The 17,445-nt window shown below is 35.8% G+C and overlaps 2 protein-coding genes across 6 annotated transcripts; both read left to right on the forward strand.

Annotated features, from left to right (window-relative positions):
* The first annotated feature begins 598 nt into the window (after positions 1–598).
* Positions 599–8,967, forward strand: LOC112501940 (protein FAR1-RELATED SEQUENCE 5). 4 transcript variants are annotated; one of them, XM_025105723.1, is made up of 3 exons: positions 599–1,481; positions 1,548–3,149; positions 8,661–8,967. In XM_025105723.1, exons 1-3 carry the CDS (start codon positions 972–974, stop codon positions 8,832–8,834), a joined length of 2,286 nt encoding a protein of 761 aa, XP_024961491.1. In that variant the 5' UTR covers positions 599–971; the 3' UTR covers positions 8,835–8,967. The 4 variants fall into 4 exon arrangements, with proteins under 4 accessions (XP_024961491.1, XP_024961489.1, XP_024961490.1 ...); XM_025105721.1 differs by having other exon boundaries at positions 599–833; positions 910–3,149; XM_025105722.1 differs by having other exon boundaries at positions 599–750; positions 910–3,149.
* Positions 8,968–13,467: 4,500 nt separating this feature from the next.
* LOC112501946 (SNF1-related protein kinase regulatory subunit gamma-1-like) lies at positions 13,468–15,610 on the forward strand. Of its 2 annotated transcripts, XM_025105738.1 has the most exons (6): positions 13,468–13,633; positions 13,787–13,959; positions 14,146–14,192; positions 14,253–14,616; positions 14,701–14,864; positions 15,313–15,610. In XM_025105738.1, exons 1-6 carry the CDS (start codon positions 13,468–13,470, stop codon positions 15,608–15,610), a joined length of 1,212 nt encoding a protein of 403 aa, XP_024961506.1. The 2 variants fall into 2 exon arrangements, with proteins under 2 accessions (XP_024961506.1, XP_024961505.1); XM_025105737.1 differs by having other exon boundaries at positions 14,146–14,616.
* The last annotated feature ends 1,835 nt before the right edge of the window (positions 15,611–17,445 follow it).

The raw sequence follows: 17,445 nt of genomic DNA on the forward strand, positions 1-17,445 counted from the left end.
ATTCTCTCTTGTAGATTGTGTCTAAGGATAATCATCCTGTGTAAATAGTTTGTAATTAGAACGATGTGAAAAAATATACATGAACAAACTTCAAGAATGCAAAAACATAAGCTTGATGAGCAATAGTCCATGATTGTTCATTCTACATGACATATAACATACACAAGTCAATTTTTAGCCTCATCGTTTAGCAAAACACTTTCATATATATTTTAATTATCAAGCAATATTTATTCGACTAACATACTTAATAGAAAATAAGATCCATTTCTTAGACCCCAAATGGTATATGAGTAAAATAATCTCCAAAACTTGTGGGATTCAACGTTAAGAATTGAGACAATTGTTACTTAGCAAAAATCAATTTAATCATATGTCAAAATATAAAGAACTAAAGGTCACATATAAAATCGTCATGGATTAACAAAAACTAATCTGGAATTTGTTCAAGAAGAAGATGCAATAAATGAAATGATTTTTGTAGTTTATTATATGCCAAAATAACTTTAAATTTGGTATCTTTAGCAATAATATACTAATATAGTTTATATTAATATAGTTTATACTAATATAGTTCTTGGTTGGAAGAAGAAGAAAAAATAGATTCTCAAGCCACGAACTTGACCGCAGGCAGGAACAGGAGCAGGAGCAGGAGCAGATCCCCAACCACCGGTTCCAAATGCGATTTTGGCCGCTCTTCTTCTCCTTCCCTTGAGGATGTTATAGATAGCGCTGCTCTCTTTTCTTTAGGTAGGAGAAACCCTAAAAATCCTTTTTTTCTTTTCATTTTGATACAGGCAGACCCACATGAATGTAGCGTATCCATGATGCTGGTGAGTTTTTATCCCCTCAACTTGATCCTTTCTTGGAACCTTGGTGTATGTCATGATTTTTATTGTTTTCATATAGACTGCAATTTTTTATTTGGAGTCCTCAATTACAAGTGAAATACATATTCTTCGTTTCCAACTATGGAAAACGAGGTGATCGAATTCGACATGGGACTAGGAGGAGGTGGAGATGATGCGGTAGCCATTATCGATGATGAAGAAATGACTGATGATTCTCCCAGTGCTGCCAATGGCATTATGGGAAGCTCTAGTTTCTTCGATCCTTCTACTTATGTTCTTCAACGGGACCTGGATCTTGAGCCGTGTGAGGGCATGGAATTCGAGTCTGAAGAGGCTGCCAAGGGTTTCTATAATTCCTATGCTCGCCGTGTCGGGTTCAGCACCCGTGTTAGCTCTTCTCGTAGGTCCAGAAAGGATGGCGCCATCATACAGAGGTCCTTCGTTTGTGCTAAAGAAGGATTCCGCAACTTAAATGAGAAACGCACCAAAGATAGAGAGATCAAACGCCCACGAACTGTCACCCGTGTAGGTTGCAAGGCATCAATGTCGGTGAAGATTCAAGATTCAGGCAAGTGGGTCGTCTCAACATTTGTGAAAGAACATAATCATGAGTTGGTTCCTCCAGACCAGGTTCACTGCCTCCGTTCCCACCGCCAAATATCTGGTCCTGCCAAGACTCTGATTGATACTTTGCAGGCAGCTGGAATGGGACCCCGGAGAATAATGTCAGCCTTGATCAAAGAGTATGGTGGTATCAGTAAAGTCGGATTTACAGAAGTAGATTGTAGGAATTACATGAGGAATAACCGCCAAAGGAGTTTAGAAGGAGACATACAACTTCTCCTTGATTATCTGAGGCAAATGCATGCAGACAATCCATCATTCTTCTATGCTGTTCAGGGGGATGAGGAACAATGTACAGGTAATGTATTCTGGGCTGATACAAAGGCAAGGGCCAACTACACTTACTTTGGGGATACTGTCACATTTGACACCACCTACAGATCAAACAGATATCGTTTGCCCTTTGCACCTTTCACTGGGATCAATCATCATGGCCAGCCTGTTTTGTTTGGCTGTGCTTTTCTCATAAATGAATCGGAATCCTCATTCATATGGCTATTTAAGACTTGGGTTTCAGCAATGTCTGGCCGCCTCCCAGTATCAATCACCACAGATCATGACACAGTCATACGATCAGCCATTATGCAAGTTTTTCCTGACATCCGCCATCGCTTCTGCAAATGGCACATCTTTAAAAAGTGTCAGGAGAAGTTATCCCATGTGTTCCTCAAGTACCCCAATTTTGAAGCAGACTTCCATAAGTGTGTGAATTTAACAGACTCAGTTGATGAATTTGAAACTTGTTGGTTGTCACTTGTTGATAAGTATGATCTTAGGGATCATGAGTGGCTTCAAGCAATATACTCGTCACGCATTCAATGGGTCCCTGTGTATTTGCGTGATACATTTTTTGCCGAAATGTCTATAACACAACGCAGCGATAGTATGAACTCTTATTTTGATGGATATGTAAATGCATCAACTACTCTAAATCAGTTTGTGAAGTTGTATGAGAAAGCATTAGAGAGCCGCAATGAGAAAGAAGTTAAAGCGGATTATGACACAATGAATACCCTCCCTCTTTTGCGTACTCCTTCTCCCATGGAAAAACAAGCATCTGAACTTTACACAAGAAAGATATTCATGAGATTTCAAGAGGAGTTGGTTGGGACACTTACTCTTATGGCATCAAAAGTAGAGGATGATGGTGAGGTCACAACATATCAAGTAGCAAAATTTGGAGAGGACAACAAATCGTACCGTGTCAACTTCAATGTTCTAGAGATGAGAGCTACTTGTAGCTGCTGTATGTTTGAATTTTCGGGTCTTCTATGCAGACATGTATTGGCGGTCTTTAGAGTGACAAATGTTCTAACTCTTCCTTCCTGTTACATTTTAAAGCGATGGACAATAAATGCCAAGAGCAGTGTTATACTTGAAGAACGAGTTAATGATGCATTTTCTAGTTATCTGGAGTCGCATACTGTCAGATATAATACCCTTCGACATGAGGCTCTTAAATTTGTAGAAGAAGGGGCCGAGTCTGTTGATACATACAATGTGGCGATGAGTGCTTTGGAAGAGGCTGCAAGGAGAGTTGCCATAACAGCAAAAAATGAAGGAAGAGTTCTTATGATTAATGGGCGTACCAGGGAAGATGCAAGAAGCAATGGAACCCTGACCAAAAGGAATATCAGCAATCACCATGAAAGTTTGGACCAGAATTTATCAGAGGTTAGTTTCTTAGCTTTCTAGTTGCTTGCTGTACTCCAAATCTTAGATCCTGCTAACGAATTTATTTCTTTCCTTCCCTATTTCTTTTATATTCCACATTTTCTCTATATGATGCTCATAGTAAAGTTCTCTAGCTTCTTACTTATCTTGCTGCAATTGTAAGCAGTGGAACATGAGGACATTTTTATAGGATTCCTAGAAGGGACATATTTAGTACCGTTTTTTTTTTGTTACTATTGTTGTGCTTGATCAGGTCTGATTTTTACAGAGGGTGGATATGCTCTAAAGTCTAGCACCTATAGGTCCAGTAAGCTAATATCTCTCTGTCTGTTTTTCCTGGAAAGAGTATTTATTTTCTTTTTTATGAGAGAAAGAACTCTGTACCACAAAGAAAAAGAGTTTGCTTGTTAAGGGGTGAAGAAATTTAAAAAAATGAAGGCTAAGAAAAGAAACATATGTGCATACAGAAAATTTAAGATAGCACTTCCATGTCAGAATTCTTAAACGGAACCTGTGGAAGTATCTCGAGACAACCCAAATACGTATACATGTCCTTAGAAGGTTTATCTGTTAGTGAGCTCCATAAATATGGTAAAACCGCAGAAACATCACAAATTCGACTAATCAGTCCATACTGGCTGGTCAAGAGCCTCTATATATCTAATTCAGTGTTTGGTGTCAACTGAGGGGACACCCAAGTTACGTCACAAACTTTGTTATACACATACTAAGAGCACGATCAGTAGAAGATAAACACCTCAAAGGATTCTTTATTTTGCATCGGCTGCTAAAGGTCATTAGTTTGAAGACACCGAGAAGAACTTCGCCTTTCCCTATCAAACTTTGCCTTTCCCTATCAAAAGGAATGAGGATTACAAGAAGCAACCAGAAGCAGTCAGGAAGGAAATATTAATTAAAACCACTTTAGATTCAAATCCATTTCTATATTGGGAGCATTTAAGAGGTTATTATGTAGAAGCAGATTCTAGATTCAATGCAAGTTACAAAAATATTTTGTTTGAAGTTAACCGAGATAAAGGGGCTGACAAACCTTATCCATCTAACAGCAAAGATATGGATGATAGCAGAGTTTTCTTCAGTTCACCATCTTGCATGTTATTGTTGCTTTTGCAGAGGGTTAACAACTTTGTGATTTATATCATATTTAGCTAGAATGAAGGGGCATGAAATCCATTGCTTAGAAGCTTGATCAGGATATGGCTTTCAGCTTATGAATAGCATTAGCCATAGCCTTGCCTTCAGAAGTAATGAACCTTCACAGAATTAGTGTAGCTAACGGATTTTCACAGAATCCGGGTTAGCTGAGTGATTTCTTGAATATTTGTTAGGTTTATGCACTGAAGAAAGTAAACATTTGTCAAGGTTGGTTGCCAAAAAAGAGAAGATATAAATAGGAAACAACTTACGAAATTGGAAAAGGAAAGAAAACCAAACGAAGAGAACATTTTAGGTTTGTATGTAATTTATAATATAAGCATTGACTTCAAATTTGTTGCAACTGAAACGAACATCAAGGTTTTATATTTTCTAATGTGAATTAACTACATGAATGACATGTACATTATGTCCCTTATTTGGAACAACATTTTTCACTATATGCATCAAAATAGTAAATGTTGGGATAATGGCTTTAGAGGCAACCTAAATCTGGTACCATATCCATATAGGCCACTCCCCAAAAAGATTTGAGGTTACCCACATATCATATACCAGCCACATCATCACCATAGAATTTTCAGCTTCCCAAGCCGCGCATGAGAAGGGTATTCTTTTGTTGGATCGTTCTTATCTCCAGTCAAATATCCAATCTTCCCCCCGCCCCCAAATAAACATTTAGACAGATTGGGACCAAAACAGGAAGTTATCACATGCGAAACATTCCTTGACGTTTTACCTATGAAACAACGCAACACTGTATGAACATTGCATGTTCACATATGTTGTTTCATCTATGAAACAACATACAAACTGTTTATTGTAGTTTCTAACTGTTAGATGGTTTTTGTATGCTTTACCCCCCATATATATATATATAATATTATATATTTGTGTGTCTGCTGCTGGAAAGAGAACCTGAAAAAGCATAAAGCAGTATAGTGTTTATATTATTATTATATTATATTCATATAAATTGTTATATAAATTTCGTATTTTTTATATATTTAACTTTTATTTATTAATTGTTACTCTACTTATCTTTTATAAATATATAGGGGGTCTTCAATTGAGAACCCATAAAATTGTGATAACCTTGAAAAAGATGCACCATGTGCTATTTCACATATTTTTCCCATCTACTGCTTGGATTTAGTATATTGATTACCATACATTTGTTTCACAACATGAACATTTTTTGTGTTTGTGAAACAAACAATACAACTAAAAAGTTTCACATTGTGAACCGACTACATATGAAACATATACACTGTGAAACAAATATATGTTAATCAATATATTAATTCTAGCCTTAGATGGGAAAAATCATGTGAAACGATACCTTACAATAATAGTTCTCACAGTTACCACAATATATGGGGTTCTCAAATGATTAAGTCCCTCTCTCTCTCTCTCTCTATATATATATATATATATATATATATATATATATATAGCTTACGCCTCGGACCGTCTTGAGGCTTACATCTCACGTACCTAAGAGGAAAATGCCTCGAGGCTAGTTTCCGTTTTCTAAAACCCTTAAACGACACTCTAGGGACAACCCGGTCATGTTAACATTTTGTCTCGTCTTGTACCATCTTACCAAACACTATATAGACAACTAGTTCCGTCCTGTCCAATCCATGTACCAAACGCAGCCACAAGGTACAAAGAGAGGAAACCAACTAATTACATATTCTACTTCCTTATTCTAGCATTGGCAACTATCATATCCTGAAAAATATTTCCAAATCATCTCAGTTTTTAACAGCCCCAACTCTTCTGATAAGTGCCTTACCTAAATAAGTTCACAGGCAGTTATGTGTCATGGTTTGATACTAGAACCAACAGTGATTGTTTCTATTCCAGGATATAAGTTTTCTGTCAAAATAAGCACTTGTAGTTGCTCTTTTAATGTATGGACACTTTGTATGGCTCACATTAGATCAACCAACAATCTGAACTTCCTAGCATAGAGAAGGTCTTTTCTTGGTCCACGTTTGAGATATCTTAGGATATCAACCAATCAAGTTGACGTAGAGGCCACATATGAGTGGCTTCATAAGCAATAGGACAGAACTGAGCTTAGCAACAACGCCAAATGTCTCCTCATAATCCTCACCCATATACTTGGGAGTAGCCTATAAGCATTATATGGACCTTGAGACAAGCAAAAGAGTATTTTGGATCGAGTCCGACAACAAGACTTATTTACATTAAATGGATATCCTTCCCTGTTTGAGGATCAACAAGAGTCTCCGATGTACCTTGTCCCGGTTCAGGATGAGCTAGCGTCTCTGATATATAATTCGAAGAATAATACAACTATTTACAGCTAGAAATAAAAGCATAATGACTCAAGGAAAGATGAGACTAAGTAATAATGAAACTGAACCTATCAATCAATTGGCTTACCAACATATACAACGTCGGTACTCTATGAGTCATATTGGGTTATGTACGAGGTCCCTGTAAACAAGGATCATCATTTTCCTGTGATGTAGAGGCATTTGTTCTTTGTCAAGGCTAGGATGCTTCTTTCTTTGTTCTTTGCTGAAAGACTTTAAGAACGTTCCAAGGATTTGCAGTAGAGGAGTCACCAGGGGCAGTGCTATAAAGTTGTACCAAGACTTTGAGATGCTAAAAGACGAATGGTATGAGTTTGTTGAGTTCTGGGACCAGGAATAAAAACAAGGGTGAGATTTGAAACAAAGTATTGCCAGAGGATGGATATATAGAGACGTTGCCCCCAAGGGTCCCAAAAAACTTTATCTTTTTTCCCTAGCATCTTGTTTCATATGTTAGTCCTGAAATCATGTGTGTACATGATGCAGAATCAAATATTTTTAGACTAATAATTTGTGTGTATTAAAGGGTATTATCTGTGTAATACTTTGGAGTGTGTATAATTAATTAGATAGTAGGCTATAAGAACCACATTACTGCGGAATTTATGGGTGTGCTGATAGCGTCTAAAATGTTGCTATGTTTTTTGTTTGACGAACCTATTTTGTTGTAAAGTGTAAATACATGAACTTACGGACCTTGTAAATTCATTTGTGAAATACTTTCATGTTATTACCATGAAAGATTTTACGCTTTCACTAGTGTGACTTGTAATACACAAATTTTTACATAAACAAAGAAAATTCCAGCACGTGCCAGTAAATAAATATAAGTAACTTGTGAATGATTATCAACCAGTGCTATAAGATATTTAAAACCATGAACAGTTTTATTGACAAACCCCAAACATCATATTGGATAATCTAAAAAATGGAACTAGACATTAGGTGGTGAGATGTACCCAATTGACACTACCTGTACAACAAACTAGAAGAAAATGATTCCCAGTTAGAGTTCCTTTACGAGTCAAGAGAGGAATGACCCATCCAAACTATTCAGCATATGACACTAGTGGCCTACCTCAATTGTCCGAGAATTTCCAAGTTCTTAAGTTAAAAGACACGATGTTCGGAAAGGTTACAGAACAGTTTTGAGTCCTTGGGTTGTTTTGCTTAAGGATAATAAACTATCTTGATAAGTGGCATGCAAGGGACATTAGAGACAAGAAGGTCGGGGTAGAGATCGACGTTATTGGTGTCTCCTATCGGGATATTGGAACCATTGGTTACTTTGGAGGATAAGAAGAGGGAATGAATATCTTTATTAGTTACTTAACTATGAAAAGATGTATGAACAACCTCTTATTGAGAGACACAAAGAGTTCTTTTTTATATCAAATGCAGTTCCTCTTCACTGTGAAGTCGAGACCATATGTGCACCACTGATGGGACCATGCTGTAGCTCTGTAAAAAACTACAAATTATTTTCTTGTGACCAAGCGGATGTCAATGGTGAAATCCAATGCTAGACAAATATTCTCTGTTGGATCCTCTACCCTAACAGTGCTGACATCTCGACCTTCACTAGAACCTCAAGCATGAACTTTGCCTCTGCAAGAACTAGCTATGGTGGATTACTCTTGTAAAACACCCGAGAATTGAGAGTCTGGCAACATTACCTGCAAAAGAGATGGTTGTTCTTTTCTCATTAGTTAGGTGTAGTCCACTCCTTTTAATCCATCTTTGTCCCATCGAGGAAAATCATCTGCATGCTCCTAGTCCATCAAACCCCTGTTAAGATTCCTATTGATCATTTCTTGTAATTTGCTTTGATATCATGATGTTCTGACTTTCTCTTAGAAATACATGATCCTATTTGGAATCCCACTACAAAAAGATGAGAAATAAAATAATAATAATAATTGTATGAAGTAGAATGTTGTCAGTTTTGAGTGAATGAATAATAATGATGATTAGTTGTGTGTAGGATGAGATGGACAGAAAGATTCAAGAACTTAACAAGGAGGTGGAATGTGCTAAGCGCAAGTGTGAAGTTTATAGGAGCAACCTGGTTTCAGTTTTAAAAGACATTGAAGATCATAAACAGCAGCTATCACTTAAAGTTCAGATCATAAGGTATAGCATGAAAGATTGTTTGTAAAGGTGATGGATGATTCAACATATATGTATAGTGGATTTTCCTTCCCTCCTTTCTAATGACTGTAAAAAACAAGGTACTGATAGTTGAGGCTTCCCATGGTTTTCATGTTAATAATTTTGAATTTAATGCTTTTCATGTTAATAATTTTGAATTTAGTTTCATGGGTATATATTATATTGTATTATATCTTTTCTTCAACCATTATGGTTTAGCATTAAAGAGTAATATAGTTAAGCTGATTTTTTGAAGTTTTCTTTTTCAAGATTTACAGACTAGTACAATATGGGTACGTGGATAACCATAACCTGTTCGTAAAAGAATTTGCTAACCACATTCCGGGAAATTTTAGTGGGAAATAACTCTTGGTTCATAACTTGGCCCGAGACAATTTTTTTATGTAGCTTATTTAATTAAAAACTATTGATAGGTAATTTAGATTTTTTAATTAAAATAAATATGTAGGTTTGCAAAATTTGATTCATTTATATGAAAACTGTAGTATGAGTACAAAAACCCTTCATCCTTGGACTATTATTGTTTATAAAGGACAGATTGGGATGTTACAAAAATTAAAAGATTTTATATGTATTATTGATTTGTCTCCACATCCGGTCCTAATTTAGCCTCCGGGCTTCTCGGGCTTCTCGGACTTCTCTCTTCCACCACCATTTTTCTCACTTTCTCTCAATCCCGCTCTGAAATTCGTTTGTGTCAAAATGGGTTATTTTGGCATTTGTGGGCTATTCGGTAAACCGATCATAAATCAGGGGAATGTATGTTTATCCGCTTATTCATCATATCTCCATTTCTTTTTGTTTTTCTTTTTATTAAATTAAATTACACATTTCGTCCTTCTGCTTTTATATTGGTTAAAGAAAATTTATAACTTTCATTTTTTGTCAATTATCTTAAAAAACTTGTTAAGTCATAGGCATTTTGGACATTTTGCTTGTTTCAATTAATTTTTTTTTTATTTTAGATGCATTTTACAAGTCTATAAAGCATTTCATGATAAAACCAAAACAAAAAAACATCCACACCCAATCTCTTACAACTACCTACTTTGTCTGATCATCTTCTCCACTCTCTCTTTTCTCTGACCAACACAACATGAAGAACACACTAGAATACACCTATGCCTCCGGATGTGGCTGTGAGACAACTGTTCAATGCTGGCATTGTGCCAGACACTAAAAAAAATCTAAAATATAAATTACATGAATAACCATAGCAAAACATCTCATAATCCTTACTTTTTAACCTAACTTTTAGCAATATGTTCATCAATAATTGTATCCAATGCATGAAGAATTACATTAAAGATTCTCACAGGACTTCTTGCAATACGTTAACAAAGAATCATATAAATTATCAAAACATGAACAATATCTCATTACACATATATGAACGTTCTTTGCTGAAACACATGCAACTCAATATTAAAAACAACACATGAATTCACTAGGTAGTATTGGCTATTAATGAGTCGAGTCAAGTAACAAGTTGTTTGATCTAGGCTCGAAATAATAATATCAAGCTCGAGCTCAAACATTTTTTTCAATGTTTGAGCATGAGTTCAATACAAAATAATTTAACAAATCTATTACAATCCCAAGTTTGGTTTGTTGAATTGTCCGGATTTAAAATTTTAGGATTTAATTGAAACCCTACAAACATAGGATTTTGAAATCCTTAGGGGGTGCTCGGGATTTCGTAGAATTATTTTCCTACAAAATCACAATTAGTATGCGGATTATTTTACTTAACTTACACTAAATATGCATCCTAACACGTTCTTAGTTGATTTGAACTGATACAAACTACACTTCATGAAAACTGTAGGTAAATTGCATAAAAATATAACATAATTCAATTTGATTCATATTTTCTTTAACATACTTTTAAAACTTTCATTTTAATACATCAGATATGACCTTTCAAATATATAAGTAATTGATTTGCTTTAAGTTACTAGAATTCATGAAAAATACAACATACTAGTTGCCTTCAATCCCACAACTAGCTAGACTATCATCTTGGATAATGAAACCTCATCAAGTACTATTGTATCATTTGACTATAATAAACGAAGTTATATATTTTTTACAAAATCATCATTGGTCTATTGATTAGTTCTTTACTTTTATAATAAGATCATGTATTCGAGTCTTTTATCTCAAAAATTTCAGAAACACAATAAATTGAAATTAAAAGTTAAAAACTAAGATGATGATACAAATGAGATTCAAATCTATGACTGAAAGGGGAGAAAAGACCATACAAACCAATTCTACCAAGATAAACTTGCTTTTTATTGTAGTTTCAAATAATATTTGGTTGCACCCAACAAAATAATTCTACGAAATCCCGAGCACCCCCTAAAGGATTTCAAAATCCTATGTTTGTAGGGTTTCAATTAAATCCTAGAATTTCAAATCCGGACAATTCAACAAACCAATCTTGGGATTGTTATAGATTTGTTAAGGGAAAAGTCCAATAAAAACCAATGAACTTTATTGTTTTGATTGATTAAGTCATTGGACAATTTTTTGGAAGAAATAAGTCATTGGACTTTTGAAAATTTGTTAAATAAATCCTTAAACTTTCTTAAATCTGTTAAATAGGTCCTCATTCTTTAAAAATGTAACTTGTAACCTGGTTAGCAGGTAAACCAAACAAATTAAAAAAAGGGAAAAGTCTAAAAAAACCCAATGGACTTTAGCTTTATGTTCCTAAAAAGCTATGATGTTCCCATACTATGGAAAAGATGATCATATGTAAAATAAAAAATGATTCACCACCAGATAAAAGTTTGCATTAAAGCCATAAGTTATGTCCTGCTCATTGAGAGTTTCTCTCTTCTTTGAATAATTGAAGAGAAGAAAAAGTCGAAAGATTCGGCCAGTTGACGATGTTGAGAGACTCTAGAGTGAAATCGCAACAACTTTCAAAAACTTCAAATACTCGTGTCACTCAAGCCAAAAACAGTAGAGTTTCAAGTAGACAACCTGACATCAAAAGGGAAAAACAAGAACTGCATTTGGAGACTTCAGGTTCATCACATGAGGCTGGAATGAAGAATTGGGAAGAAAATCCTACAGAAGTTAGTGGTCAACTCGAAATCAAAGTGTTTATGTCAATGAAAACGCACCCTAAAAGATAAAATGAGAAGAAACTTTTGAAATCAAACTGAGAAATCAAAAAATTGTTGGAACCGAACCTGAGAAATCAAAAAATTGTTGGAACCGAACCTTAGAAATCAAAAAATTGTTGGAACCGAACCTGAGAAATCAAAAATTACGGGAACCAGATGCTGCGGCGGCGACGGACGCGGTGGTGGTGCGACGACGGCTGGTGGTGCGGCGACGATGGACGGTGGTGCGGCAGTGATCGGAGGTGTTGTGGTGAGGAATGGTGTAGGCAGGCAAAATTGAGTGAGGGAGAGGGGAGGATGGAAGCGACGATCTTTAGATAGTTTTAGGGTTTTTTTTAATTTGTTTGGTTTACCTGCTAACCATGTTACAAGTTATATTTTTAAAGAATGATGACCTATTTAACAGGTTTAAGAAAGTTTAAGGATTTATTTAACAAATTTTTAAAAGTCCAATGACTTATTTGTTCTAAAAAATTGTCCAAAGACTTAATCAATCAAAACAATAAAGTCCATTGGTTTTTATTGGACTTTTCCCATTTGTTAAATTACTTTGTATTGAATTCATGCTCAAACATTGAAAAAAATGTTCGAGCTTGATATTATTTTTTCGAGCCCAGATCAAACAACTTGTTACTTGACTCGACTCATTAATGCCCAATACTACCAAGTGAATTCATGTGTTGTTTTTAATATTGAGTTGCATGTGTTTCAACAAAGAACATTCATTATATGTGTGGTGAGATATTGTTCATGTTTTAATAATTTATATGATTCTTTGTGAACATATTGCAAGAAGTCCTGTGAGAATCTTTAATGTAATTCTTCATGCATTGGATACGATTATTAATGAACATATTGCTAAAAGTTTGGTTAAAAAAGAAGGATTATGAGATGTTTTGCTATGGTTATTCATGTAATTTATATTTTAAATTTTTTTAGTGTCTGGCACAACACCATCATTGGACAGTTGTCCCGCAACTGCATTCGGAGGTGTAGTTGTATTCTAGTGTGTTCTTCACATTGTGTTGGTCAGAGAAAAGAGAGAGTGGAGAAGATGATCAGACAAAGTAGGTAGTTATAAGAGATTGGGTGTGGATGTTTTTTGCTTTAGTTTTATCATAAAATGCTTTATAGACTTGTAAAATGCATCTATAATAAAAAAAAATTAATTGAAACAAGCAAAATGTCCAAAATGCCTATGACTTAACAAAATTTTCAAGATAATGGACAAAAAATGAAAGTCATAAATTTTCTTTAACCAATATAAAAGCAGAGGGACAAAATTTGTAATTTAATTTAATAAAAAAAAGAAAAAGAAAAAGAAAAAGAAAAAGAAAAAGAAATGGGGACATGATGAATAAGCGGATAAACATACATTCCATTGATTTATAATCGGTTTACCGAATAGCCCGCAAATGCCAAAAAAATCCATTTTGACACAAACGAATTTCAGAGAGGGATTGAGAGATTGTGAGAAAAATGGTGGTGGAAGAGGGAAGTCCGAGAAGCCCAGAGGCTAAATTAGGGCTGGAAGTGGAAGACCTATGGGACGTACAAGAGCCCCAACTATCTCCAACCGAGAAGCTTAATGCTTGTTTCGAAAGCATTCCTGTTTCACAGTTTCCACAAGCTTCCTCTTCCCAAGGTATTCAAAACATTACAGCTTGTTATATATATATATATATATATATATATACATATACATATATATACATACATACATATATATACATATATATATATATATATGATTTGGTTTACTGATTCAAGTATGTCAATATCCATCGATTTAGTGCAGTAATCGAGATCAAGTCGGATGCCAGTCTAGGTGAAGCTGTTCGGTTGCTATCTCAAAATAAAATTCTAAGTGCACCTGTTGTGGACGTTGATGCACCCGAGGATTCTAGTTGGATGGACAGATATCTCGGGATCGTGGAGTTTGCAGGCATTGTTGTTTGGATTCTGCATCAGGTTCTCACACTCCTTCCCTTCAATTCAATTACACCAATATAGATTTGGTTCGGGTAATAGTTCATTGAAAATGGTTGTCTACCAAGCTTAAGCTTATAAGCTTGTATTGACCTGGTAAGTGAAATAATAATGTAAAATCAGTATTTAGATAAATTAGCTGATATTGATAGGATTTTATCTGTGCAGTCAGAAAAGAATAGTGGCATAGATGCTGCAGACGTATTTGCTAGAGCGTTACAAGAAACCACGGGACCTGCAGTTGCAGCAGCAGCAAGCGGGATGTCTTCCCCGAGATATCGGAGCTCACAACCTGGTTCTCCTAAAACCGCTGGCAACTTTTTTGAGCTATTGACTTCTTCTGATTTCTATAAAAACACAAAGGTTAAAGACATCTCGGGATCATTTCGCTGGGCACCATTTCTTGCTTTGCAACCATCCAACTCCTTTCTGACCATGCTTTTACTGCTATCAAAGTATAGAATGAAGAGTATTCCAGTGGTTGATTTAGGGGAGAGGAAGATCGACAACATTATCACCCAATCTGCAGTATTCCATATGTTGGAGGAATGTGCAGATCTCCAATGGTTCAAAAGYTGGGGATCTAAGAAAMTATACGAACTTGGTCTTCCTCTTATGAAATCTAATCGGGTTATYAAGGTCGGTCTRMAACYCTCYAAGACACTCTTGTAAYCTTTCACATAGATRTCATGTCTAATRTCYTGTTTGTTTCTTGATTTTYAGGTAGACGAGGATGAACCAGTTCTGCAGGCGTTTAGAATGATGCAAGAGAAGGGAGTTGGCGGGGTGCCGGTGGTTGCTAGCGGTAGAAACAAGATGATTGGTAACATAAGCATCAGGGATATTCAATTTCTCCTAATTGCCCCCGAGATTTACAAAGATTATAGGTTTGTCACATATACCGACCTCCTAGGCATTCTGGTGGGCCGTTTGGTACGTAAGTAGGACAAGACAGTACAAAAACTTGTTCATCCACGTTTGGCGCATCATTAGACTTGGACATAAGTCAAGGGGATAGGACAAGATTGATAAATTACTAAATTACCCATGTCAAATTAAAACCCTAAAACATTCCACAATTTTTTCACTCATTCTCACCCGTCCAATCTTGTCCTGTCCAGTCCCATATGCATACCAAACTTATTACATTTGTGGAACCTTTTTGAATCTCTCTCTAAAGGAGCCCTTATTGAGAGGGAATGTTCCTATATATATCTATCCTAGTTTTGATGGTTCGTATCTAGCTGAACAACTCCTGGTTTAGTTATTGTTTAAAGTGTTAATGAGAATCTTATTAACATAATGTAACGATGTTGGGGTTTAATTATACTGCAGATCTATCACGACTAAGAACTTTGTAACAGCAGTTAAAAACTACTTGAAGGAGAATGAGAAGGCATTACCTGTGATGAGTGGCATGATTACATGCAGAAAAGAGGACACACTTAAAGATGTGATTATGAAGCTTGATTCGATGAAGGGTCATCGTATATACGTGGTTGATGAACAAGGTAACCTTGAAGGATTGATAACGCTGAGAGATATCATATCTAGGTTAGTGCATGAGCCTAGAGGATATTTTGGGGATTTCTTTGATGGTGTTTTGCCCTTGCCTCAAAACTCTAGGGTTTAGAAACAAATGTCCTTTGTAACAAGGGTATTTTTGTCATCAAGAGTCTCCAATTAATTTGCAACTTTTATGTATTTGAATGAATGAAGATGTATAATTTAATCATGGAGGTGGATTCTTGTATGTCGAAAGTCTGGAGAACATAAAACTGTATACACATTTTACAACCTGATGAATGCTACAAAACTTTATGCCATTTTGGATGCATGAGGTCACTAAGAACCAAACCAAACAACTCAGACCTCAATATATCTCACTTGGAGGTGAGTGAGGTTTGGGATGGTAAGATGCTGACAGACGTGACCTATACCCAAAAAGTACGACTGTTTTCAAGAAAACTCCCAGACTTGTGAAGAGTGTGAAAAAGAGAGTCAGAAATAGTAATGATTTGAAAAGGAACCTAAGATACTTCATTGAACTTGAAAAAAAAATTCTACTCGTTTGTATCGCATTTTTAGACATCTAGAAAATCACACATAAGAAGATGCTCAAACTAGATTCAATTCTTGGACTGTCCATTAGGTATCTTAATCACTTCGACATGCCTAATTGAGCTTCCGTTCGTCTATATCCCTCCACAACACAACTCTAAAATTCATTTCCCTTCAAATCAAGAAGCAAAAGACGATGACAGCCAAGAGCGACAAAAAAATTGGTTCCTAATACTCACTAGAGACATATTTGGCCACACAGAGATCTTCAAAGATAAAAGGCTGTTTGAATGAAATTTTGTTCATTAATTTGTTCGTTTAGCATATGTTTTCAATTAATTAAGTAGCTAATACTTGCTTTTCTAATAAGATGTTGGTGGGCATGGTGCATTTCCAGTGGAGAAGACAGGAATCAGCTTTGGATATGTTAGATGACTGAAACACATCCTATAAAAGAAAAGAATTTTGAAATGATTATTAGAAAGGGGACCTCTTTTAAACAGTAGAACAATCTTACAACTATGCATATCCAACTGCATGGCCTCCTAGTCCAATTTTGGTAAGAATATGATTTCATCCATAGACGGTTGTTTGTAATAATAGTTTTCCTTCACTCAAGCGCCCCCTTGCATCCCCGAGTGTATCACTAGTTTCACGAATTGTATGATAAAATCCTAACAAATATGCAATTTGTAGTAGATACCAGAAATTCCCAAGTTCAAACAAGTGTCCATCATGAACATGAAGTCATGATTGTTGACTTACGCAACTTGTAGATACTAGAAATTCCCAATATCAAACAAAAACCCATCAAGTCATGGTTCAGGAGAACTCAAATATGATAAGAAAAGCTCTAGAAATTTTAAAAAACCAAGCATGATGAATGCACCAAGTTACTGGCAATATTTGTTTGCTAAAGATAACAAGAGATGAACAATGGTATATAGGACGCACCTAGGTGCCAATAACATGGAGGTCAAGCTCCTTTCCCTTCGCTGTTAAAAGACGAACCCAACAACAAACACCAAGACCAAATATATCATACCAGAATCTCAGTGCAACAACTGATGCATTCATAATGACCAGCAAGGAGCAAAACTCTGAAAAAGGAGAGGAGAAGAAAGAAGAAGGAGGGGGGGGGGGGGGGGGGAAGACCCAACCACAAGGGAAGATTCCAGACAAGCTTAACACATACAATGTTAGGGGAAGGCTTCATGGTAAGGCCAATCAGCCTGGACCGGACATCACCATATTAGAGGATCTTCTCTTATTATTGAAGATGCGATTATTCCTTTCCTGCAGAGATAGTAGATGATTCCAACAAGCACTAAACGTCTAATGATAGACCAAATGGTCTTGCCTCTGGTGGCTTGCTGGAACATACTGATGATATTAGTCCAGTTATAC

The sequence above is a fragment of the Cynara cardunculus genome, unplaced genomic scaffold, assembly GCF_001531365.2.
Source record: "Cynara cardunculus var. scolymus isolate 2C unplaced genomic scaffold, CcrdV1 Un_Scaffold_723, whole genome shotgun sequence".
NCBI classification, from domain to species: domain Eukaryota; kingdom Viridiplantae; phylum Streptophyta; class Magnoliopsida; order Asterales; family Asteraceae; genus Cynara; species Cynara cardunculus.

What these genes read in the sequence shown, in the direction of transcription:
- LOC112501940 (XM_025105721.1), top strand. Translation starts at nt 972, where the DNA reads ATGGAAAACGAGGTGATCGAATTCGACATGGGACTAGGAGGAGGTGGA. An exon ending in TGGACCAGAATTTATCAGAG is followed by an intron (nt 3,150 to 8,660) that starts GTTAGTTTCTTA and finishes AGTTGTGTGTAG; the next exon opens with GATGAGATGGACAGAAAGAT.